The sequence below is a fragment of the Chrysemys picta genome, chromosome 23 (genome assembly GCF_011386835.1).
Source record: "Chrysemys picta bellii isolate R12L10 chromosome 23, ASM1138683v2, whole genome shotgun sequence".
NCBI classification, from domain to species: Eukaryota; Metazoa; Chordata; order Testudines; family Emydidae; genus Chrysemys; species Chrysemys picta.
In genome coordinates, this window is record NC_088813.1 from 19,541,913 (window position 1) to 19,567,958 (window position 26,046).

Sequence of the window (26,046 nt, forward strand, 5' to 3'; positions counted from 1 at the left end):
GCCATGTTGCTAGGTTGGAGGCGAGTTCCAATCTCGAAAAGGCAGAGATCTACTGACATAACAGATTGAGGGTCAGAAGATCTGGATTATATTCCCAGCTCTGTCACCAATTTGCTGCATAATCTTGGGCAAATCCCTTCCAATCTCTGTACCTCAGTTTCCTCATTGTAAAGCAGGGATAATAATTCTTAAATTGCCTTTGTGAAGGGCTGTGCTTTCCTGGAGCATTTTTCTCCTATAGTTCTGAAAGCACTAATGTTGATGTCCTCCACAGCTGGTAACAGGCAAGGGACCATTCCAGGGGTCACTGCTGAACCCTGATGCAAGTGGAGTCTCTTCCTTTTCCAGTCATAGACAAAAAGAAGTGATGAAGCCATCCGTGAGACCAGTACCCTTCCTACGAGGAACGTTGCTGTCAATGCTCAAAAACCCACACGGCTACTGCTAGAAGTGAACTAACCCAGACATGAGGGCAGAGTAGGGAGACTTCCAGCACAGGCAATCTCAGCGAGGAGGGGCTCCCTGATGAGGCTGCTGCAGATCAGGAAGACATAAACCAAGTGGCAGTAATGTGCAAAGCACGTTCATAGCAAGCCCAGTCACCAGACAGAGGACTTCCCAAGCTGACTAAAGTCGACTCAAACATCTTCCATCTGCTAACCAGACACCAGTGTCTGAACGGCCTTTGGGAAAGGTCAGGACAGTCCTCCAGGCTCTAAGATATTGCCTTTGCTTTCACTCTTAGTATCTTAATTCCTTTGTTAAGAGATATTTATCTTTCCGTAAGGCAGTTCTCAGGAGCCAAGGAGTTTGTGTATTATTGCAAAACATGCTCAGAAGAGACTGGAAATGCTGTTGGCAGTGGTACAGAAGGGAGCAGTGTGCAGCTTTGGGTCAAAGCAAAAAATCCCTGCTAGTAAGCAATTCCCACGTGACAGTCTGGAAGAGCTAGTGAAAGCATCTTCGAGAAACTAAACAATGGTGTGAGAACGAAGCTCCAGGAAAAACGAAAAGGCCAAGGATATGCCACAACATCCCCAACAGCACAGATCCAAGAGGAGCCTTGCTGGGAAATCAGCTCAAGTCCTTATGCTGGGAAATCTTCTGGGACAGGGGACCTCGAGGCTAAATGCTGGCAAACTGCTTCCTCAGTTAAGGCAAACCCAAGTGTTTTCTATTGCATCTGAATCATTGATTTCAGCCCTACAACTCTCCAGAGAGCAGTGTGTAAGCACATGCTGCTGCTTCTGGGAATGGGAATTCAGCACTGTTGGCCCCTGCCTACACTAGGACAGTTTTAGAACATTCCCCACTACTGCTGACAGCCAGGTACAGTCCTAACATGGAAGGGCTGGTGGTGCTACTTTCACCGCCCTGCTGATTCGACCTGCTACACCTGGTGACACGCACGCCCACTGTTGCAGCTACACCCTGCTCAGAGCACATCTACGTAGCCTGTGTGCGCCACCTATGCTTGCACTCCCACCAGTGGGCAATCTCCACAGAGGCAAGGCTCTTGGGGACCTGTGTCAGCCAAAATGGAAGTTGTCAGGACCACAGCTTTGATTAGCATTTTCCCCGGGGTGTGGATGTGGATACGAAGGGGACTTCTCCCAACCTCCACATTTCAGAGAGAAGTCAGGGTGGGTGTGGAAAGAGGGTGGTGTGAGGCTGAAAGCTTTCACTGGTGAGCCTTCACCAGAACCAGCCCAATTGGCCTTACATGCAGGGGTGCACAAAACGCAGACAAGAACGAGCGTCAGTTTCGGTCTGCTCCAGCCATGCTGCCGGAGGAGAGCTAGTGCATGGGGGAGTCTCAGGGGACTCCCCAGCTTGGAGGAGAGCCAACATCCAGGATCATGCATTGGATTGAACAGCCTTCACCACCCACCAAATGTGATCCCAATAGCTGTGCCGTATCCACCCCCCTCCACACACTCCTTGTTAGCTTGCACGCCATGGAAATCACGTCAAAACAGCAACAGCCCAAGAGCAGTCAAGTGCAAAGCACTAAAGTCAATTGTAAGGGATGGGCTGGATGTTACCTAATGAGCCTTTTCCAGCTCTAACTGCTGCAGTCCCACACACTTTCCCCTCCAATCCACGTTACCATCATCCCTAGCAACCCAAATAAATAGCAGATCTGAACAGCTCTGGAAACATCTCCTAACCGTATTTCAAACGGCAGCAAAACCTCCTCATCTGCAAAGGAAATTTCTGAGGAAAGCCACACCACAGCAGCTCCAGAGTCTCTTACTCAAGCTGGGAAGAGAAGTGTTCTGTCTTGTCTCATTTCAGTGGTAAGACTTTCTGGCTGCAGAGGAACAAACGTAGCCCAGGAACACAGATGCTACGTCTGTGCCCAAATCCAGCAAAATCTGAAGTGTGGGCAGAGTATTCAATTACCTCATTTCCAGGTGCGCTGTCAGCATGAGTCCTGGCTGGCTTGAGATAAAAGTGTGAACAGTGTTCCCAGTCCTGAAGGTGTCTGCATAATTAACAGTAATTACTACTCAGAGCCTTTGAATCCTCTAAAGTTACATCACTTTTCTCAGCTGCTTTTCATCTGCTGCTTGTCCTACAGCCTTGTCTATGAGAGAACGGCAGAATGTTCAAAATCGGTATCACAAAGGGGGCACCTGGGCCCTGCCAGCACAACCCACAGAAGCAGGAATGCAAAGGAGTCCAACGTAAAAGGACCTGTACAGCTCAGGTGTGTTCAGGTATTTACAAAGCACCAGAGATGGACAGATACCCAAACACGGTACAGTCTACCTAGATGCTCACTTCATTACTCCAAGACCCTACAGTACAGAGTCCTTTTACACTGGCTGCAAGTAGCACAAGAAACCCAAGAATCTCCACGTTGGCTCACACCAGTGGTCCATGTAGTCCAGTATCCGTTCACTGAGCGTGGCCACTACCAGCAGCTTCAGAGGAAGGAACAAGAAAGCCTGCAGCAGGGAGATATGGAATAACCTACCGCCAAGGAAAGTTTTCCTCCTAATCCCCAATAGTTAGAGGTTGGCTCATGCCCTGAAGAAGAAAAGTTTAACGTCCCTTCCAAAACTCTTGTGTTTTCTCTAATTTATTACAATCCTACGTATTTATGTTACACGTGTAAGTGCCTAATTTCGTTCTGAATCCTGCTAACCTCTTCGTTTCAATGATATCTTGCGTCAATGCATTCTGTGGGCAAACTCTGTATTGTGTGAAAAAGCATTTCCTTTTAGCAAGCAAGGGACCCATCTGAGAGGGTCATGATATACTCCAGAGCAAGCATGCTGCTTCGGCAGCCTTCCCAACCCCAGGAATGGGAGTACAAGCTCAGGACTTGAACGCAGCTCTCAGCATGGCATCATGCAATGAAAGCAACAGACTCTGAGATCACTTAGAGATCACTTCTCCCCTTAATGCACACCTACAACTCCCACCAATAGCAACAGATGGAAGGCTATCCCCATACATCCCTCCTTTCTTCTACTCATCTCCTCGTAGCAAAAGTCCCCATCTCTGTTCTGTAATGGGAGTGGTCAGCCCTTACGAGCCGTTTATCATCGGTTAGTGCCACATCTTTATTAGCTCATGTTTGCTTTGGCTGCACATCCAAGCAGTTGTTTAACCCGAGAAAAAAAGGAAAATCTTGGACCCTTAACAACGGCAATGAAGTTTAATCTGTCACTGGAGACAATTACTTGACTCCTATTGGTGGCTGGTCCTGCCAGGGTCAAGTGTAACATGTGGCAAAGGAAACACTAGGGAAGCCAGGCTGCAGCGGCTCCGACGCTGGGCATTTCCTTGTGTTATTCAGAGTTCCCTTCCCCCCTCATGTGTGGAGAGAACAACTCCAGCTGCCCAGTCACCTGTACACATGTCTCCGCTGGCTGGATTTATGGATTGTTGGTGCTGCTAACAGCTCCGGGTCGGCTCTGGCTGGCTGCTTAGACATTCAAAGCTATGTTAGGGAGTTTGAAACAGTTCAGATTTTGTTCTTGGTTCTGGCCCCCAGCTTTGGACCTAAAAGTTGATCTGGATTCCTGAATAGAACTGGCATTGGGCAGCTTGGGCATGAACACTTACATAAAGTTTTCTTCCGCCATGACACAAGTCAGCTTTCTGATGAAAACAAAAGGGTCTGGGGTTTATGGGTGTTTATTCAAGGCACTGATTTAAGAAGAAATCTTTGGTTTTATACCCGAGAAGCTCAGAACACTATCAGAGGACGATGCAGCCAATTCCCACAAGGGGAAAAGATACAGGGTGCTATATACACAGCTAGCTTAGAATAGTCTGAGTTAGCTTTAAATCTCCAGGAACATAATGGTAACATGAGCACAGGACCAACTAAAGGCTTACAGTGAGATTGCACCAAGAACAAAAGCAGGGACTCCAGCTCCTTTGTTTCACTGCTATTTGGATTATATGGCTAAGAGGCTATATTAATGCATTTAAACGAATGCTACTTAGATCCAGTTTTAATGCAGCATTTTAAAAGTAACTTGGTTTGATTTTAAATGGCATGAAGTGTAACTCAGGAACTGCTACTAACAGTTGCCCTTTGACAGTCTTCCCTGGGATGCCATCTCAGTGGGCTCCTGCCTAAATAAAGGAAAATATAATCAATTAAATTGCCTTCCAAATTAGCAGACACCAGCGACGTGGTGAGTCACGAGCAGAGGCGATTCCTTTAGGATGAGATACAGGAAGGTGGGAGACGTGACATTCTTCAGTTCCCCCTTTCCTTTCACAACCCGACCCTTGACATTTTTCTCAACAGGAAACCTTGTTCTCTCCCTCCTTGTAAACTGCTGACGACTGTATTTTACACCTTACAAAGTCAACAGAAGTCAGAAGGGGAAGAAGGAACAAAGAACCAGGACCTGCCCACAGCAAGTACATCTTCCCAATGTGGAGCATTTCTCCATGGAACTGTAGCCAAGACACAGCTTGCTTGGGATGGTAAAGTCTAGCAGCTGTGTGTCACGGAGGCAAATGGCCTTTGGGTGACTATCTGGGGTCCTATCACTGCAGTATCTAAGCACTGAGATTGTGGCAGCAGCTCCAACGCAGCATTATGGCTACTTCACTAAGAATATTCAGTGGGGAAAGATTTTCAACATCAGCTAAGGGTTTTAGCCACGCTACCCCTACCAAAATTAATAGGGCTCATGTGGCCAGACTTCCTAGTCAGCTTCCAAAGTCTCAACACTCATACTTAAAAGATTCTGGTTTTTAAGGAAGGGACTCTGACACTGAATAAATGGACTTTAAAAGTAATTCCAAACTGCCACAAACCTGGGTACTAGTTTCTCTAATTGCCACTGCAGCAAGTGGCATTTCCCCTTCCCAGAGCTCTGCTCCCTTCCCAGCTACAGTTCAGGACTGCTGCTATAGATTTCTCTGTTCCTTTCACCCCAGTAAGACTCTTGACTCCGTGGACCTCTCCTTTCTTGCTGCGCCACCCCAGATGCCCCCTTTTAGATGTTTTCCAAAATTCGAGAAAACCAAGGTGAAGTTTCTTGTTTAAAGTTTTTTTGATGGATGTTGCTGGGATAAAACATGTTCAGTTTCACTGCAGTGTCTCACATAGGCAGAATTAGCTAAACACAGGAAACAAGAGGGAGACATTCCAGTCAGCAAAGGGAACAGTGACTGTCACCAGCACATCCCTCTTTCCAACCCAAGCTGGCACTCTATGGGGGGGAGGGCGGCGCGCTCTGGCAAGTTCAGAATGGCAGACATGCCAAAGTAGCCCAATCCCAGTGAAGGATTGATGGCTTCCTTACTGGAGCCATCGACAAGAGTCACTAGGACAGCTGCCGAATCAGGCGTCTCCAGCAGAAGGCTGGCATCTATTCAAAGCCATTAGTCAGTCCCCAGTTGTCTGTAAATAACCCCTTTGTCTGAGGAATCCTTGACATGGAAGGCCAGGCAGAGGCCAAACAATTCACAGGCTTGCAGTCCTCCTGCCCAAAGCTGCTGGGGCGACAAGGGCCCTGCAAGCATGGCTTTGTGCAAGCCAAGTACAGCAGGAATCCCATGAGCATGAACAGAAACAACTCAGCTGGCCCCACAAACATTTTCCACACCACTGCTGTGGCTGCCACAAATGCATCTTCCCTAGAAGAAGAGTTAGTTTGAGCCCTGAGGAATCACTTTATTCGTTTTCCCTCTGAGGCATGCAGGAAGAGGAAGGCCATACAATGGCGTGGATGTAACTGGAATTAGGAATATGCTGTAGGAAGTGCCTTATCGGGCAAGCCAGGTGGGCAGAGAGGCCTGTCTTATTTTGCCAGTATTAAATGCTTCTGAGGAAGGTGCAAGGAACCCTGCAGTGGCCACTTCAGCAGTAACTTCTCTGTAGGGAAGTTTCTTCTTGACCCCAGCAATTTGGAGTTGGCTTGTGCATTGAAGCTGGCAGATTTATAGCCCTTATGAGTGGTTATCTGAGTAACGGTGGATGTTTTTCTTATTGACCTTGTGAATGTCGAAACCCCTTCTGAAATGAACTCTATCATCAGTGAACACACTAGAGCTGCACAAGGCTAACGTTCCGAGTCAACGTAAAGGCAAGAGGAGAGAAACTACAACAACGCAGACTGGGAAGACGACAGCTGCCTGTGATGACTCCAGAGAACTGAGCCACTCCAGCTGCCTGCTGCATGCTCTGCCAGCGGGGCTACCCCAATGTCTCTTCTGAAATGGGCTGCAGGGTAAACAGGAAGCAGAGCTCTGACACCAGGCATGCTGCCGACGGCTGCAAACCCTGCAGGGGGCCAATCACCAGTCTGGTGGAGGGAAGGCTGGTGACCTAGCATCCTGCCAACAGTCAGGGAACTGGCCTGACCGTTAGCCGACCAGTCAGCACTAAGCTCCTGGGGTGACATTCTGAAGGACTCATAGATACAACATCCAGTGCCACCAAGATACCTTGGTGACAGGTGCCTTAGAAACATTCAAGCTGGAGAGAATGTGATGGTCCAGCAACTGAGAGCACGATGCTTACTGCAAGGAGCTTAAGGCCCCACCAGCTCCAGTCAGTCTTTATAGCATGGTCCCAGCATTACCCACCCAGGGGAGCAGAGTCCATCCCACCCGTTTGTGCTTTTTGCCTTGTGCTCCCAAAGCTCCAGCAGCCACTTCTGCACACAGAAGAGCTATTAATTGTATTCTCTGCAGTCCTACACTCTGAGTGGACCAAAACCCAAATCCCCCTGCATCCTCAGGCAGCGCAAGTTTCAAAGAGTCACTAATGCTCTCAGAAGCCTCCTTCCACCACTCCTGCAATTCTAGGGGACTTTTTTTGTCCATGTGATTCCTATACAAGAAAAAGTTAAACCAATGCTAGCAGCTAGCACTGTCGGGAGCTCTGTGGAAGCAACCAGCCAGCGTGAGCAAGGAGCAGGCAACCACGTAGTCCCCATCCCAAAGCGGAGGAAATTGCACAGATGAAGAACAGGATGGCAAAAAATGGCAAACTCCCTCTTTCCTGTCATGTGCCTGCTGCACTGGTCCACCAAGAAGCTATAATGTCCCTTGATAAAGCAAGTCATGGAAGGGCTGTGAGTTCAACATATCACTTAGCTTTTCATGTAGAAGGCAGGTTTTTAGCATTAAAGACTCCTCATGCAATAGTCAATCAAATGCTTTTCCAAAAATGAACAGTTGGGGATAGTTGAATTTTTTTTAATTTGGCAGCTTTGGCTTACAGTTTTAAAAGCATTAAAATGATAAACAGAGCAAATAAAAACCTAAACAGCCAGAGCTCAGTGTAGAAGCCTACAAGTCAGAGCTGGGAAAACATCACGTCACATCTAGTCCAGCCTCGGGTCAGGGCAGGCCTGTTCCTCACAACGTGCTGTCTGCTGCTTTGTCCAGGCTGGTTTTAAAATGTCTCTGGTAATGGGATTTCCGCCACTCCCCTTGGAAGAGGGATCGTAACATGTGTAATTTCAAAGCCAGTATGAAACACTTCCCAGCTGAAAAAGGGGTGACATACCCAAGTCAAAAGCATTCCCTGAAGAGCTAAGAATACAGCAGTAGGTGAGGTTAAGTGGTTTTTAATAAAAACGTTTTGAATAGATACTGATCTGTTGCTTATAGCAGCAAACTCTCTGTTGTCTTATTTTAAAAGAAACAGCAAGGTGAATTTTAGAAAACCAAATAACTGAGGGCTCAAAATAACCAGTCATAGGAAGGCCAAAGCCTCTTGATTTCACTGTGCCGTCTGGATGTGTGCAAAATGCCCCCCCACTACTAACACCTTCTCAGAGCAACTCCGTTTAAGCATTTGATTTAGGTTTAGCTTCTGACTCTGTTGTTTGGTTTCCGGACTTCTTCATTAAGGATGAAGTTTAAGGCTCAGGACTTTAACAATCACAATTCCACTAGAGCAGGCATATGCACTCTCGGGAGAAACCGTGTACGGATACTTTCTTTTCTCATATTCCTTTCAGAAAATGCCACAAAGCTTATGGAACATTCCAAAAAATAAATCCAGATTTCCAGTGTAATCATCTTCCTTTTATTACAAAATTAAAGCATAGTCATCCCCTTGACCCTTAATTCCCACTTTCTCTTTAAGAAAATTACACTGAGAACTCACCTTAAAAAGATTTTCCTTTCCAAATTTTCCCTGCTAGGGCTGGGCAATGCCAAAGTCACAATTCATAAAAAGTGAATAATTAACTGAGAACTTACCCTGGGATAGAAACACAGATTGTAATTAAAGAATTAGACATTTGAGGCCAAATTCATCCCTGGTTATATTTTCCAGAGTTCATTCAAGCTCCAAGGAAGGAGAGTGTCACAGGTAGTCACTGGTTTTGCAAAAATGTGAAAGAATAAAAATCAAAACTTTAAAATGAAGTGAAAGCCGTTGAAAAAGCAAAACCAGAGTCAGTTGCATTAGAAATGTGTGTAACAGGAAATAAACATACACTCTCTTCTCCAATGTTGATGTGCATGAAAATTGGAAACTGTTAAAATTACCGCCTGAGCTCTCTTGTGAAATATGCTGCAAACACAGAGCTTGAAGTTTTTAAGTAGACACTTACTAACCAGAAGTTATATGAAAACAGAGGGAAGAGGTGAGCACCATCAACGTTCATGAGCTACTTGCTGGGGAGAGTAACTCCACCAGCCAAGTCCCCTTTACCAACTGCTGGAAAAGAAAAGGGTGCAGAGATTCCCAGCAAGGTGCTTTCATATCAGGGTTTGGCTATTGGTGGGGGGAGGCAAGGTACTGGGGGCAGGAGGCAGGGCATTGGGGGGAAGGGCAGGGGGAAGGTATTTGATACATTTGAAATCAAGTCCCCATCTTTCCCTGCTAACCTCTGGTGCTGGGTAATGGAGAAGAGGTGACATTCTACCCCTCCCTCTGCCTCTGTTTTTTGTGATCCACCTCCCCAGTGCCTCTGCTGCTTTCCCAATTAAATTGCCACAAATTCTTGTCAAGTTCACTGTTGACCATAGTTCTGAAGAGCAGCAGAGAACCTGCCTAAAGTCTTGTTAATTTCACTCAAAGCTCAAAGATAGCAGCAGCTGTGGCACTGTAGCTGTCTGTAGACTCAGGAACGCCAACACTGCCTCTAGTCATATTTACAGAGTTTTCTTCACCATAGAAGGGCAAGGAACTTCTTTAATGAAATAAAATCTTAGATTCTGCAGAAGCTGATGGCTTAGCCCCCCTCACCCCACACATATACTGGACAGGGAAAGTTTCTTACTTTCAACTGGTGAATATATTTTTCAAAGTCCTACCATCATAGGGTGACCAGATGTCCCGATTTTATAGGGACAGTCCCAATTTTTGGGTCTTTTTCTTATATAGGCTCCTATTACCCCCCACACCCTGTCCCAATTTTTCACATTTGCTGTCTGGTCACCCTGCCTATACCATCATCTACATGAAATTTGAACTATATTAGGCTAAGACTAAAAGGATGGAATCTGAACAAAGAAAAAAATAACAATCCCTGTTCCCAGCGTCCCAAAACAAAGAGGCAGCTCACAGCCAGGACACAGCATTTCTGTAAGTCAGAAAGAACTCGTACCAGCCTCATTGTGGAGGCCCGTACAGTACCTAGATACAGTTCACATTTTTTGTTGCCAATGCCCCAATTTACAGAGCTGGAAGGAGGGCACCAGCCCACCAGCTACTGGGTCCTGCCCTGTGCCCAAGCATTTTGCAAGGAAGGGGCTGTCTCTGTCTTTAGAGAGTCGATAGCGTGCTCAGCACAATACGATCTATAAAGGAGACAGAGACTCTGCCCCAAGGCGTTTACACCCTAGACGGCAAAGCCACCACTGGGTGATAGGGAACTGTGCCGCGGAGATGCAGAAGTGTTCCCCGTGCCCCCAGGACCCAGGGTAAGGAGGGTGCCAGTCTGCCCACCACGGCCCAGGCCCGGACTAGAACATCAGAGTAGCTCTGCTCCCAGGTGCCCTGGACCTGCCCAGGCGGACTCAGCCCGGGGACAGGTGTGGGGCACCACGCAGAACAGGGCGGTACTGGCCGGAACAGAGGGTCCAGGCGGCTGGGGACGGGAGCTGGAAGGGGCAGTTAGAGCCCCGGGGGACACCGCCCGCCAGGTCCCCTGCAGGGGGGCAGGGGATCAGCAGCTGGGCGGGGAGGTCTCCCCAAAGACACCCACAGCCCACAGGGACCCCTCTGCCTCCCCCACTCCGGGAACCCCCCGGAGCGCCCCCATGGGAACCCCCCTTCTCAAGGGCGCCCCCCGTTCCCACCTGGTCCGCACGCTCCGGGCCGAGCCGAGCCGGGCTCGCTCGCTGGCTGCTCCTCACCCGCCGCGGCGCTGGACAGACTCAGGCAGCGGAAGCAGCCGCCCCAGCCCCGCCGGGGGGAGCCGGAGCCGGAGCCCGGCCCCTGGACCCGCCCTGCCCCGCCCGCTGGGCGGAGCAGGCCGGGGGGAGGCATTGGGGGGAAGGCCGGGGGGAGGCAAGGTACTGGGGGGCAGGAGGCAGGGCATTGGGGGGAAGGCCGGACATTGGGGGGCAGGAGGCAGGGCATTGGAGGGAAGGCCGGGGGGAGGCAAGGTACTGGGGGGCAGGAGGCAGGGCATTGGGGGGAAGGCCGGGGGGAGGCAGGGTCCTGGGGGGCAGGAGGCAGGGCATTGGGGGGAAGGCCAGGGGGAGGCAAGGTACTGGGGGGCAGGAGGCAGGGCATTGGAGGGAAGGCCAGGGGGAGGCAAGGTACTGGGGGGCAGGAGGCAGGGCATTGGGGGGAAGGCCAGGGGGAGGCAAGGTACTGGGGGGCAGGAGGCAGGGCATTGGGGGGAAGGCCAGGGGGAAGGAAGCAGGGCATTGGGGAGAAGGCCGGGGGGAGGCAAGGTACTGGGGGGCAGGAGGCAGGGCATTGGGGCGAAGGCCAGGGGGAGGCAAGGTACTGGGGGGTGGGAGGCAGGGCATTGGGGGGAAGGCCGGGGGGAAGGAAGCAGGGCTTTGGGGAGAAGGCCGGGGGGAGGCAGGGTCCTGGGGGGCAGGAGGCAGGGCATTGGGGGGAAGGCCGGGGGGAAGGAGGCAGGGCATTGGAGGGAAGGCCAGGGGGAGGCAAGGTACTGGGGGGGTGGGAGGCAGGGCATTGGGAGAAGCGTGGGGGGAGGCAGGATCCTGGGGCAGGAGACAGGACATTGGGGGAAGGGGGGGGAGGCAGGGTACTGGGGGGAAGGGCCGGAGGGGGGATGCTGGGCGTGCAAGGGCCCTGGGGGAAGAGCATTAATTTGCACAAATACACCTAACCCTAGAGACTCCCTCCTGAAATCCCGTGAGATCTCTGCAAACTAAGGCTTTGGGCGCCCACTGGCAGTTAGGGGAAGGTCACTGAAGAGGTGCCAGCAGAGCAGTCGCTGAGGTGCCCAGCCTCACCCTGACCCAAATCTTCTTGACTGTCTCACAGCTTGTCTCCCCGTCAGCGTGAGGCCAGCAGACAGGCCTGGGTGGTGCAGGGGATTGGGGATGAGATGAAGAGCATCTCATGTCACCTCCAGGCCCTGGGTTTGAGTCTGCCCAAGATCAGGAGTGAGTGAAGGTTGTTACCCTCCGATTGTGCTCAGTCTGTGTCCCCTCCTGCCTGGTAAATTGATGTTTCCATCTCAGCCAATTCCTGGTGTGTGGGTATCCACCTTACAACTGAATGCCCCTGCACTGAGAAGTCGCATTAGTGATACTGAATGGGCCATTCAGCCTTTGCCCTTTCTAATTTCTTGAGGGGGCCTTCTAAGCAGAGTTTAGATGCAACCCCTCAGATACCATTGCAATGGGTGACCATGTAAAAGGCTAGAGATAGATGGACTGGTAGAGAGCGGGGTGTGTGAAGCGTGCACTGCCACTGCCTGTGAAGCACTCAAACTGCTACATTTTGATTTCATTGTGACCCCCACACCTCTGGTTTATGTGTGGTGCTAATAATATTGTGTTCCTTCACAGCCTTTTATGATGTTTCCCTAAAGTAGTCCCTGCTCCAAGCCAAGGAGATAGGCTTACCACACTGCATAAATAGCCCCGAGTGAGTGACAGCAGAGGCTCAGCTTGCATTATTTGCAAAGCATGGACGTAAACAGTTACGAAAATATTCCAACTATCTTCCAAAGAAATTCAGTTCAGCAAAAGGCCAAAACCAGCTCTCCCTCAAATCATAGGAGGAATTCAGGTTACATGAGGGTCCTTCAAACTCCCTTAACGATGAGTTCATTTATTCTCAATCTTTTTAAATCCAGTTTTGTCATTATGCTTTTTCTCCAACATGCCTTACAAAGCATATCAATGTAATTTACAGCTTTAGAAAAGAGTGGACATGTACATAGCGTACCTGCTGCAGAGCAGGACTCTCCTCCTAAGGGTCAGGGAATGGACAAGGTCTCCTTTTATCCTTTAAGTTCTGTTTGGACATACAGCCAGTGATTAAAGAGCCAAACTATCACAGAGAGCCGGTGGAATCAGTTCAGTTTAATACCCAATGTTTTTGGTTTAAATAGGAAGAAAGTTCAACCCAGAGTTGTGTAAGGGAGGAGGGCAGATATAAAAATGGTAGATGAAATGAGGAATTTATTTAATTCAGTTTCAGTTCAATTAAACTTTATTGGCAGGAAAATACATATTGAAAAACTCTGTGTTGCTTGAAAGTTTATCTTTTTCACCAGCAGAAGTTGGTCCAATAAAATATATTACCTCGCCCACCTTGTCTCTCTAATCTCCTGGGACCAACAGGGCTACAACAAGATATAAGAAGGCTTCACGGTAGCAATAGTCTTCAGTCAGAGCTGCTCTTCCCACTGTTCTTCCTGAGGTCACCAGAGAGACGTACTAGCTGCTGTACTTTGGGAAAGTCCTGGCGGCAGTTGGAAAGGGAATGAGCCTTGTGAAACTTTTCCTGTATTGAATCCTTTCTCTTAAAGGTAGTTTGAAAATAGCTACACCAATCTCCTCCATCTTTTGCCCTGGAGCACCACCTCCTGGGAGCTGTTGTGCTCATCAAGCCAGGAATCGCAGTACTCTCTTGCTCTGCAATCCTGGATTTTGTAGGGAGACCCACAGCAGAAAATGTGAATTTTCGTAAATCATTTTAACATATTAAATACAAGAAGCGTCTGGCCACTTGCTTTCTCCTTGGTTCCTCCCTTTATTATGGACGGAGGCAGTTCCTCAGTTATCTTTGTTTCTCTCTTTTACTGAATTGCTGTTTGTGTTGGGTGCCTTTTATTGTTTCATCATCTGCTTTACTTGACAGTGAACAGGAGCATCTGAGAACAATGAGGACAGACTGACAGACCTGAATGGACTGTGTGATTTTGCTTTGGAAGGATCATTCATCTGCCTACTATTTCTAGCCCTTAGCACACCACATAGCCAGTCAGTTCACAAAGACCCATGTCTACAACAGAGTCTTCTTTTGCTGCTAACTGGACTGCAAAATTCTAATTACATTAGATACAATTTAAAAAACCCAATTTTCTCACTTTTTTCTAAATTAATTAGGTCTCTCATGTATTAGTTTATGTTTCAAGGGTTTTGTCTATTACTAATTTTTGACATTTAAAGGCAGAGAAAAGAAATAATTTGTGCATTCTGTTCATCTCAAGCATGACACAAACCAGGATCCCATCCACAGGCCAGGCTGCACAAGGTACATTTTGCTTGAGTTTGGGATTTTTCTTCTCTCTTTAAAACATAAATGGGCAGATCATCAGCTGCTGTGAACTGACATAGCTCCATTGACGTAAATAGAGCTATTGTCATTTACATCAGCTGAGGATGTGACCACAAAAGCATTTTAATGTTAGGGACTTACCAGCCACTTTTGCCCCCTCATCTTCTGTTCATTGGGGCCTGCCCTAGCTAGCCCAGAGAGCTGGGGTCCCTGCCCAAAGTCCAGACCAGACTGAAGCAGATTCCTGCTGGCAGGAAATCTATCATGCATAACTTCAAAAGAACAAAATGCACCATAAAATTTCTAAGATCCAAAAGGGTCTTATAAGATAATAGCAAAATCTTTAAAAGGACTTAAGTTCTCAGTAGTTAGAGACGAAGAGACCTGTTAAATCCTTGAGTCTGTCTTTTGCAAAGGCATGGTAGAATCCTCTGAGAGAGGCCATATCAGATATTAAGCTGATATCATAGTCAGTGAGGTGCTTAGGAAGTGTAGAAACCTTCAAATGTGAATAGTGGAGTTAAGTAAATCAAACAAGGAATCTGTCTGGCAGGGCCATTTTGTGCTAAGTGAAGATCTAGATACAAAGAATAGAAAACAACTTTATTGTAGTTCCATGAGAAGAGGGAACCCCACAGATGAATTTCAAGACCATAGAAAGGTATAAATCCAAGAAAGGAATGTTGCAGAAAGGCCAATGAATTATAAGAAATGGAATGCAGCAAGTAAGTCATATATGACACCCACCCACTCCCAGGTCAGCACTCAGATTGGAATTTTTCATTAAAACCAGAGGGTTAACCGGTTCACACAATTCTAGCTGGATGCCTTCTCTAAAATTAAGGTATCTTTTTGGTGCATCTGTGAAACAAACCTCCAATTTGTGTGTGGTTTGTGCATTGCTGGTTTTCAATTTCTCCTCACAGCAGGAGAGAAGGTAACATTGTAAAAGTGGATGGATTGTAACAAGGAAGGAAAATCTTTGCCACATTGGTCTTTTTTCTAGTACATGTCTAGTTTTGGTATATAGGATACACTGGGAACATGACGTGCAATAATGCGGCCAAATTGTTTGGAACTAGGATACTGGAGGCAAATAGCCATTTCAAGAGTGGTGTCCATTGTGCAGCTCAAAGTTTATGGTTTAGATCAGTTTGGATTGCAGCCTCACATTTTCTCTTTTGTCAGAGTCTTCTGTCTTTGCCAGTTGAGTCACTAGGAGCTGTACTGAGTAGATCTCAGCTTTAAGTCGCTCTGCAGAGTCTACACCCAGGGTCACTCCTTCCTTGGTGACTCAGTCTTTGTGTAGACTAGCAAGGTCACTTGGATCATAGTAAAGTTTGTTTTTCCATCATCAAGTCATTGAATATATCTTTCCTCAGTGTGGTAAAAGTCTGTTGTAATTTTTAAAGGAACGACAGCTCAAGTCAAGGTTAAGTGGTAATTTGGGGATTCTGCTCCATCTGGGTACTTACCTTAGGTGATGAGGGCCAGATATCTGAGCACCCCACTATCATTAATGGGTTTTATCATCACAATGGCCTTGTGAGGTAGGGAAGTACTATCCACATGTCACAGATAGGGACCTGAGGCACTTCCCATGGTCACCAACTGCACAGATTTCTCACGTTTCATTATACAATGTATTTGTTAAATGCTGACTATGTTCCCCACCCTGTTCAAGACAGAAAAATAAAGACAATCCCTGCCCAAGAAGCTTATAGCCTTAAAGTCAAATCTAAATAAAACTATTTGGTGCACAGTCTAGCCAAAATGATTGTACTTGTGTCTGAGCTCAGACTGCCAAACAGAAGACCAAATAGTGCCAATTGTGATGATGAATTTTATGACAAGCGGTTATGCCCACTTGGAAGTAGGTTGAATCCACTTTCTCACAGGTCACTGAACAGCCATAAAATGGTAACAATATTCACTCACTTCTGATCTAGGTCAGAATCAAGCTTAAATCTAAAAATTGAAGTCTCCATAACCCATTTCTTTGAGCCAGCCAGCCTCCATACTGTCAATAAGATTTTTTGTTTGTTTTTTAAACAGAGGCATCTCTTCTAATTTTATAAAGAGATTGTGCTGTTGGTGTGAAAACAAAACCTCTATCTTTTCATCAGCAAGAGAGAGCTCAACAGTCCTAATAGGAAAGAGACAAACTTCCCTACGAGAAAACAAGACGTTCACCACTGCTGCCACATCAGTCCTGGAATTCACTAACATGCGTGACATCAAGAGAACAGATGATGCTTCCAACCAGTGGAAGAGAGGAAAGGCAGGACAAAGCAAAAGTATGAGCCACAATAAGCCATGGCAAAAAATATATGTATTTTAGGGCTCTGATCTTGCACATACTGAAGTCAATGAGAGTTTTACAATTGACCTCAATGGAAGCAGGATTAAGCCCATGGTATCTATGGCTATGGGCAACACTTTTATTGTTTATAGAGAAGCAGAAACTCAAGGGTCTATTTTCACCTGTGGCTTTCCAGTTGCTTCTCCGGCTCCCAGTCTCCTACTGATAAGGTATGAAGACAGGAACCTGCAGAGATGTGACAAATCTGTTACCAGTCACAGATTTTCAGTAACATGCAATTATGTTGTCATAACACTCACAGCCAATATCAGACTCTTGATTGATACATATCTCAGTGTAGCAAGTAATAGAATCAATAAAAGAATGTTGCTTAACACTGCAAGAACTTATTTCTAGTATTTTTGACTTTGCCACAGCTTGGCAAGGAATAGATAAATATCTGCAGAAGTTTTAGTCAAGTATTCTAGGTTTTATTTTCATAAATAAATCTTAGTGGTACAGCCAAATAAGGGTTTCTGGTAAAATTTCCGAGGTCCCAGGGTGCTGTAATTGGATCAAGTCACAAGGCTGTTTATAAATGTGGCAATGTCAGCCAACGAAGTTGCAATGGGGAAACATGCATACTTTCCACATTACAGAGAACTGTCGGGAGGGAACTAGAGAAGGGGAGTGTTCAGCGGGAGGCCCCACCCTTTCATTAGAAGACAGATTGCTGCCACCGTGAACAAGAAAGGCACTTCCAAGGTGTCTGAAGACAGATGCAAATGTGGAGATCCCAGATGTGATCCCTTCTCCTCAATATCTATCTAAACCCTTGAATTCTAGACACTGCCTTTAGCGCTATAGACAAGTCTGGGTCCTAGTGAAATATCACCTGAATTAAACTGGCCCCAGAAGACTTTTTGAGCCAAAACTCTCTTCTGTAGGATGCTGAGAAAACAGCACACCAAATCACAGTTGTTTTAAGCTATTACATTCTCTCAACAGTTTCAACTGTGCAACACAGTTTCAAAGTCAAATATTTTCAATAGAATAAAATGATTTTATCACAGATTAACATAATATTAATTTAGGGAGGCATCGTCACTGTAACAAAACAAAAATCAATTTGTTTGATTTTTTTTCAGATGACAAATACCCTAACATGCTGCAAAATCTTCTGTGTTCCCCACCTCCATTTCACTATGAAGGGGCTTGCATCAGACTGTTGTGTCATTATGCTGAACTGAGGATTGGGGTGTTTGCCAACCTCCCGAAAGGTGTGTAACTCCACAATGAATCACAGACGTTGAAATGAAAAGCCCTATTAGGTCACAGAAACAGTGTTATTACCCAGTCTCACAATTTTATTACAAGTCTCACAATATTTGATATTCTATTTAAAGTCCCAGTGCCTGGAGATAACTGACTACTTGAGAATCTCAACTAGGATTAAGAGAAACAATTAAGTTGCCAGCCCTCATGGTTGAGGAGAAGAGTTTGCAAATGTGACGCCCAGTGTGACCTACAGGTTAAAAACCAGAAGCCAAATAAAAAGATGCCACCTTAAAAAAAAAACTAATGATTTTTAAGCCAGTCTTGTGACTTTGGGGACCAACTCAAGATTTATGAACTTTTGGCATTGATAATACTGCAGAAAGCCCATTGACTGAGTGTGACATGCCCCAGATACATTTTGGACTGTGGAATTGCTGTGCCCCCTTAACTCTCCAGTCTGGTGCGCACTAAGCCCTGCTTTGCGGTATGAGTTGCCACTCTGCCCACTCACCCAGCCTCCAGCATGCAAGTCACCCCCAGACATATACCAGAACGCTATGCCTAGCCACTCTTGAATTACAAATAGGGCGACACCTGCATATCCGTTGTGCCAGCCTGACGCCCCAGACCTTGCTCAAGACCCCCTTCATCAGAGTAAACTCATTAATTAATTTGTCATTCCATCAAAGGGTACGAATATGCACCAGCCTTTGTAACCCGAGTAGATTCTCCAAACTTCAGTCAAATACACGCTGGCTTAGCTAAAACATTAAAATAAGTTTAACAACTACAGAAAGATAGATTTTAGTGATTAGAAATGGTATAGGCATAGAAAATCAGAAGTGATTACAAAAAGAAATGAAGGATAAAATTGCAGTCTAATTCCTAAACTTTACCAGGCTAAGTCAAATTTGAAGTGATAAAGTTTCTCTTACCCCAAACCCTACAGCAGGCTGTGCCAACTGGAAACTTTTTCCAGTTAGGACCACTCCCACCCAGTTCAAATGTTTCTATGTCTTTCAAACAATCTTGTTACTTTCAATGGGGAGGGGGGGAGGAAGGGAGGAGAGGTGGCCTGGTGATGTCACAGTCCCTTATTTTATACTCTCCTCCAGGTGCTGGAAAAATCCTTACTGTGTCATGTGGTTAGGCAGCCCCGTTGCCTATGTGCCCTGCATTCAGTCCTTCGTATTAATTGAAAATTCTTGCTTACATCCTTTGTGTACGTGAGGCTTGACATGTAAGGTTTGTGTTCACAAGTCCTTATTTCTAAGGAACTGGTCTGTGGCTGTTTCCCAGACTCACAAGATGTTTCAGTAACAAATCTATAGCAAAAATCTCATAACTTCATATACAATGATGATTCACATTCCTGTTGAAATGTACATATTAGATTATGACTTTTCCAGTGATACCTCACAAGACATACTTTGTTCAAGATTCATCATAATTTTGAAAAAGTGGTGACCATAACAGTGGTCCAATCCCTGTAACAAACCCCGTTGCCTACTCTGTACCCATATCTACTCTAGTGACACCATCAGAGGACCCAACCACAGGAGTCACACCATTAGTGGCTCATTCACCTGCACATCTACTAATGTGATATATGCCATCATGTGCCAGCAATGCCCCTCTGTCATGTACATTGGCCAAACCGGACAGTCTCTATGTAAAAGAATAAATGGACACAAATCAGACATCAGGAATGGTAACATACAAAAGCCAGTAGGAGAGCACTTCAGTCTCCCTGGACATTCTATAACAGATTTAAAAGTAGCCATACTTCAACAAAAACATTTCAAAAACAGACTTCAAAAAGAAACTGCAGAGCTACAATTCATTTGTAAATTTAACACCATTAATTTGGGCTTGAATAGGGACTGGGAGTTGCTGGCTCATGACAAAAGCAATTTCCCTCTCTTAGTATTGACACCTCCTCCTCAATTATTGGGAGTGGACCACATCCACCCTAATTGAATTGGCCCTCTCAACACTGGTTCTCCACTTGTAAGGTGACCTTCTCTTCATGTATCAGTATATTTATGCCTGCATCTGTAATTTTCACTCCATGCATCTGAAGAAGTGGGTTTTTTACCCACGAAAGCTTATGCCCAAATAAATCTGTTAGTCTTTAAGGTGCCCCTGGACTCCTCGTTGTTTTTGTGGATACAGACTAACACGGCTACCCCCTGATACTTAACAGTGTAGACTGTCACACTGGGGTACAGGGATGGCTCTCCCACAGAACTCTGTGGATCTGCACCCAGCCTGGCTTTAACACCCCTGCCCCATTTAATAGATTCTAAGGCCTGATGGGTCTATTGTGATCATCTAGCCTGACTTCCTTTATAATACAGGCCATGGAACTTCCCCAAAATATTCCTAGGGCAGATCTTTTAGGAGAACATCCAATCTTGATTTTAAAATGATCAGTGATGGAGACTCCACCATGACCCTCAGGAAGTTGTTCCCATGGTTACTTACTCTCACTGTAACAAATTTACACTTATTTCCAGTCTGAGTTTGTCTAACTCCAACTCCCAGCATTTAGATGGTGGTGTATCTTCCTCGGCTAGATCGAGGAGCAGGGCACCCAAGGGGGCTGGGTGTGGGGGGAGAGAGCCAAGGCCACCCCAGGAAGGCAAAGGGCATTTGAGCCCTGTGACCCCCTTTACCCCACCAACTAAGCTCCCGCTGAGACTCTGACCCCAGTAACCTCCTGACCCCCGGGTGTCCCTGTGACCCCCTGACCCCCGGATGTCCCTGCACCCTGTGACCCCTGACCCCCGGGTGTCCCTGTGACCCCCTGACCCCCGGGTGTCCCTGCACCCTGTGACCCCCTGACCCCCGGGTGTCCCTGCACCCCCTGACCCCCACGCCTCAGTTTGCGTTTTACAGGAGAACTCGTCGGGACCCAGCGCCGGGGGCGGGGCCTGCTCGGCGGCCCCGCCCCGTGTGGGATCTGCGGCTGCGCAGCTCGTGCTTCCTCCCCGCACGTTGCGGGCGCAGCAGCAGGGAGCCCCCCCCCCCGCCGAGCCCCCCCGCGCCCCGCCATGGCGGCCGCCTTCAAGAAAGCGGCCAAGGCCGGACAGCGCGAGCACCGCGAGCGGGGACAGGTGAGGCCGAGACCCCGCGTCAGCCACTCAGCCCCCCCGGTCCCTTCTACCCGGGACCCCCCCGGACCCAGCCCTCCTCCCCCCGCGCGCGAGGAAACGCCCCCCCCCGGACCCAGCGCCCCCTCTCCCTTCTGCCCGGGACCCCCCCGGCCCCAGCCCTGAGCCCCCCCCCCCCCGCGTGAGGTGCCCCCCCCCGGTCCCTTCTACCCGGGACCCCCCCGGACCCAGCCCCGAGCCCCCCCCCCCGCGTGAGGTGCCCCCCCCGGTCCCTTCTACCCGGGACCCCCCCGGCCCCAGCCCCGACCCCCCCCCCCCCACGCCCGCCCCCCACGCCCCTCGCTCAGCCCCGGTTCTCGCTTTGCTTTCCCAGCCCCGGTCCCGCAGGCAGCTGGGCCTCCTGGAGAAGAAGCAGGATTACAAGCGCCGAGCCGAGTGAGTCCCGCTCCGCCCGAGGCGGGCCGCGTTCACCGGGCGGGGGCTGGCGAGGGACCGGCCTGTCTGGCCCCCCCCGCTCTCACCGCCCGTGCAGCCGCCTCACGCTCTCGGGGGACAGGAACACGAGTACACGTGTTGCCCTGTGACTTCCGTGAGGCCCTGCTCCTGCAAACTGCTAAGCACGTGCCTCGCTTTACTCACCCGAGTATCCTCCTCGACCTCAATAGGACTTCCCGTTTGTGTCCATATGTGAATCCTTGAGTGTCTGTAGTGTTGAGATTTAAGAGAGATCCCACTATTACAGTCACTCTTGTGACTACCACCACACTTAAAAAACCCCCAAAAAACCCCTTTCTTTGATGGAGTTAGTGGCTGAGCTTCTTGCAGGTCTGCGGGTTCTGGTCTCAGCGAGACTTGAGTTGGGGTGAGGGAGGCAAAGCTGCTATTTTGCCACTGAACATGTGGAGATGATCATGTTGGCAGCTTGGTGAAAGGAATAAATCCAGTGGATAAATGGTCTGCGGATTTCTGGTTCTATTTGTAATGTCTTTTTTGCTGCTGCAAATTTAGCATCATTATTGAGTATTTAGTGTTTCATTTGATGTGTGTGCATATATGAATGCAGGCGGTGTTAAATATATTGGCTTGTTTTTCAGTGACTATCACAAGAAACAGAATGTGCTCAAAGCACTTCGCAAGAAAGCTCTGGAGAAAAATCCTGATGAGTTTTATTTTAAAATGACCCGTGTGCAGCTCCAGGTGAGACTCTGGTTTGTTGTATTCAGACAGGGTGGCCTTATTCTGCTTTGGGTCATGGGTGCCTGGGTTTCCTCTGTCCCCCTCCCCCGCCTCAGGACAGGTCAGTCAGCCTGCTTTCTCCCCTGTCCAGACACACCGCTCTCCTCTCCCTCTCATCACACCCTTCAGTTGAAAAGCCACTGACAATCTGCTAGGATGCCCCTTGAGTGATGGGATTGAGAAACCTGCATCATGTGATGCTATACCTGTCTCATGAGGCATTGCAAACCCTTCCCAAAGCCCCCTGCGGCCAGTTGCATAGTGGGATAGCTACCACAGTGCACTGCTCTCTGTGTCACTGCAAGAGCTGTTAGTGTGGATGCATTCTGCTGACACAAAGAACTAGTATGGACATGCAACAGCGGTTTTAATTAAAGCGGTATAACTTTTGCTGACAGAATTTTATAGTGTAGACAAGGCCTTACTTTTAGGAGTGTGTTGATCTCTGCAGCTAATGTACTTTGTTTGCTTTTAGGATGGAGTTCATGTAATTAAGCAGCCAAAGGAAGAGGTGACCCAGGAACAGCTGAAGGTGATGAGGACACAGGATCTCAAATATGTAGAAATGAAAAGAGTGGCAGAGGCCAAGGTAATAGTCTTTACTGATCCTCTCGTTATTGTCTAGTTTGTTCATAGTGAATACATTTTAACTTCATTTGTCCCATTGGCTGATAGGCATTTGTTTGATGTTAGATTTCAGTCATACAAGAAATGACAGAAGGAAATGTCGACACAGCTTAATTGTATGGGGGGGGGTGTCTTTGAATGAAACTGTGTCCTAGACTGCTCCGTTGCTTAGACAATGCATGGTATATTGGATAAACTATCGTAAAACATTATGTAGATTTTAGACATTAAATGCTTGGCCTTGTTTCTGACATTTAGCATGAATTGAAGATTATTGATTCTGAAATAACTGTTTAGTTTTAAAGGGACGCAGTCAATTTAGATCAAGCTCTGTCTGAAAGTGTTGTATCTGCTGTTGTTACAATAGCACCTAAGATCTCTGTAATGAGACTAGAGAAACAAAAGTATTTGTCACTTTGAGTTTTCCTTTGTGTCTTTGCCAGTACTTTGAGGATAGTCATTTCTAGTCTTTCCTCTGTGTGGTTAGTTTCCTTTTGTTTGTGTGGCTTTCTCATGCAGCAATCGGGAGAAAAAAATAGGAAAATGATTGTAAAATTACAAACCTAACCAAGGAGTTAGGGGAGGAATAGTACTTAGAATTATTTTAAATTCTTCTTGAATTGACAAGGTTTTAAAGAGAGACAAATGTAAACAATGGACGAATCGCCTGGTTGTTATGTTTGCAAAAGAATTAATAGGAATGAAGAGTTTAGATATTGAGAGAATATTTGTTGCTGACACACAAAGGAAGCATTGCCCACTGCTGAAGGCTGTTTTTAATCCTCCCCACAGAAAATCGAAAGGATGAAATCAGAGCTCCACCTGCTGGATGCTCAGGGGAAGCAATCAAACAAGCACGTGTTCTTTTTTGATACCAAAAAAGAAGGTAAGATTATGGCTTTATTTATTGAAAAAGAACATCCCTTCAGCATCTCTAGGCTGTGTCCAAATCTTTAAAATTGTATGGTTGTTCCTTCACACCTTTCTCTTTGAGGGAGATCCTCTCTCAGAAATGGTGACTTGTCTGAGACTCTGGGGGCTCATTATTGAACAGTGAAAGAGATGGATTGCTCCCCTTGCTCAGGCAGTTGGGCTGGACCTCACTCCTGCAGAGGGCAAAAGGTGACCTGGTACTCTCCATCTCATAGCAAGTGTAAGCCACGTATTTGGATGAAATGCTGAATCTATCACAAGAAATTTTCTGAACTCTCATTACTAATCTTAAATTCTTTTAAAAAAATATTTTTAGTTCAAGAATTTGATGTTGCAACTCACCTGAACACATCCCCAGAGCTAGTGGACAGAGTGTATAACCGACCTACCATTGAAACCCTGCAGAAGGAAACAGTAAAAGGAGCCACGCACCCTGCCCATTTAAAGGTAGACTGTGTAGCCACCCTTTATGATTTAGCATTCAGTAGCAAATGGGGTCCTTACACTTCACTTCTTAAAATGTAATGGGGCCTAGGAAGAGTCCATTGGAGCGTTCTCTGGCTGAACAAGTTTGCTTTTATAGGCTATGACTTTTTGGTGGTGGTATCAGGGGTTGAGGGCACAGTGGCTAAGAGTCAGGGACTGATCGGCATCTGTCCTCTTGGTGCCAGCTTTTCATATCTGGACTCCTGTAGTCAAATCTTCCCTAAGACCAGAAGCAGAAAGGCAGTTTAGTAACATCCTGGTCAATTAGGGACACTTGTCTGCACTGCAAAACAGTGGGCATGACCGGTATTCTTTCCTGACCAGAACAGGAGTAAGAAGTGGTGCTGGACATCAGGCTTGAGATGGATTGGCAGAGCATATGTAGTAAGGTGGCATAGCATGGGTGCATGCTATGCTGCTGAGTGTGTCTCTTGCATAAGCTTCATTATCTTTTGATGGTTTTGCTCCCTAAAAGAGGCAGTTTCAATTGATGCTAAGGGCACTTGTGCTACATCTTACAAGTCCTGCATGGATGGTGAATTTTTTTTTCTTAGGAGTCTCTCTTCTTATGGCCCTGTTAGTTCTCTTCCACTGAGGCAGTCGTTAGTATCAACTCCAGAAGTGCTATTGGGAAGTACAGGTTGAAGTACAGGTAGAGCCATTGGCGACTCCATGTGCAGATTTGGTATTTTACGGCTGTCGCTGTTCCTTATAGAAATGTTGTTTAATTGGGTTTCCAGGATTTTAAGAAGCCCTGGGTATGGGGAGACTTCATTCATTCGCTTGTTTTAGATATCTATAAAATAAGTGCAATAATGCTGTATCTGAGCACTTCCAAAAAACCCAACAACCTTGTAGCCCTAAGTGGGGATATGGAGGAGCTCCCTGCGAAAGGGGTGTCTCTAGTAGATACAGATATACAGACTCTGCCTCTTTCCTTTGCACCTGGCAATCCTCATCCCCGGGATATACGCAGAGATTTCTCTCCTCTTATATCTGTGGCTGTTGGTTAATGAATTTACACTTGGGTTCTCTTTCCTTCTGTCTTTGAACACAGTGGCGTTTGTGATCCAGTACTCTGCCTTCTCCTCTTTCCCGTGAAGCTATTTAGGCTGAAATCTCATTTCCTAGCTGTTCTTTAATTTAAAATATGTTTCACCCAGGCCTTTGTTCTCCAGCTTGAATTGCTTAGACAGCATCAGCTTTGCTCCTGATGTTTTAATTTCATAGCGGTTCGTTCTCTCTCTCTCTCTCTCTCTCTCAGAAGCAGCTAAGCATGGGTTTAGCAGTATAAATGGCTCCTAATTAGCTTGGATATATTGGGCAGTCTTGTAAGCTTGAGTCAGTATGTGCAATAAGGTAAAAATAAAGGTGTTTAAAATTGCTCATGATAAGATTGCAGCATGTTCTTCTTAAATCAGATGTTGGATAACGTTCCCCACTCCCCTCCCTCCTGCCAGCCCTCTCACTCTGGCTTGGCGTTAAAGTGGTTGGACTAGTTTCAACTGATGGGTTTTCTCCTCTTCCAAAGATTCAGTCACATTGTAAACATGTTGGGATCTGTCCTGTTCAATGATATTACCAAGGTCACAATTGCAGCCATACCACCTTGTGCTTTTGAGCCCATCAGCTCTCGCAAGTGAAGTAGAATCAGGTGGGTCACTGTTTGGCTGGGAGGTCTCCATGCAATGCCTTCACTTCAGGAACTGGTCTTGGTGACCCTTTTCCCTCTGAATCAGTACAGAGCTAATGCCCAGCATGGTGCTAGAGGATTATCCAGTTCAAGATTAGCTTCTGTGCCTCAAGATCCATATAGTGGCTGAGTGTAAACTGGAGCAGACTCGGCAGGTATAGACTGTAATATCTTTCTCGGTATTGAGCAAGCTCTGCCTTTCATTCAG

At 47.0% G+C, this 26,046-nt stretch overlaps 2 protein-coding genes and 1 long non-coding RNA gene across 4 annotated transcripts in view; 1 reads left to right on the forward strand and 2 right to left on the reverse strand.

The window, feature by feature from the left end:
- The window catches only part of FHL3 (four and a half LIM domains 3), a 43,156-nt gene extending 32,249 nt beyond the window's left edge, over positions 1-10,907 (reverse strand). The window contains exons 1-2 of one of the 2 annotated variants that reach the window (XM_065576931.1): positions 10,750-10,824; positions 8,701-8,819 (exon numbers count right to left, since the gene is read on the reverse strand). In XM_065576931.1, coding sequence (XP_065433003.1) covers positions 8,701-8,741 — 41 coding nt within the window. In that variant the 5' untranslated portion in view covers positions 8,742-8,819; positions 10,750-10,824. Of the gene's footprint in view, positions 1-8,700; positions 8,820-10,749 lie in introns of both variants that reach the window. The other variant, XM_005298336.5, reaches the window with a different exon arrangement.
- Positions 1-26,046, forward strand: part of UTP11 (UTP11 small subunit processome component) — a 99,832-nt gene that overhangs the window by 72,277 nt on the left and 1,509 nt on the right. Inside the window, exons 2-7 of the mRNA XM_065576932.1 lie at positions 20,781-20,866; positions 21,237-21,298; positions 21,958-22,060; positions 22,575-22,688; positions 23,519-23,612; positions 23,976-24,106. Coding sequence (XP_065433004.1) covers positions 20,804-20,866; positions 21,237-21,298; positions 21,958-22,060; positions 22,575-22,688; positions 23,519-23,612; positions 23,976-24,106 — 567 coding nt within the window. The 5' untranslated portion in view covers positions 20,781-20,803. The remainder of the gene's footprint in view (positions 1-20,780; positions 20,867-21,236; positions 21,299-21,957; positions 22,061-22,574; positions 22,689-23,518; positions 23,613-23,975; positions 24,107-26,046) is intronic.
- Positions 14,176-20,781, reverse strand: LOC135977233 (uncharacterized). The gene is made up of 2 exons (XR_010594610.1): positions 17,629-20,781; positions 14,176-16,715 (listed from the first exon to the last, which is right to left on the reverse strand). It is a non-coding gene; the product is annotated as an uncharacterized LOC135977233 (long non-coding RNA).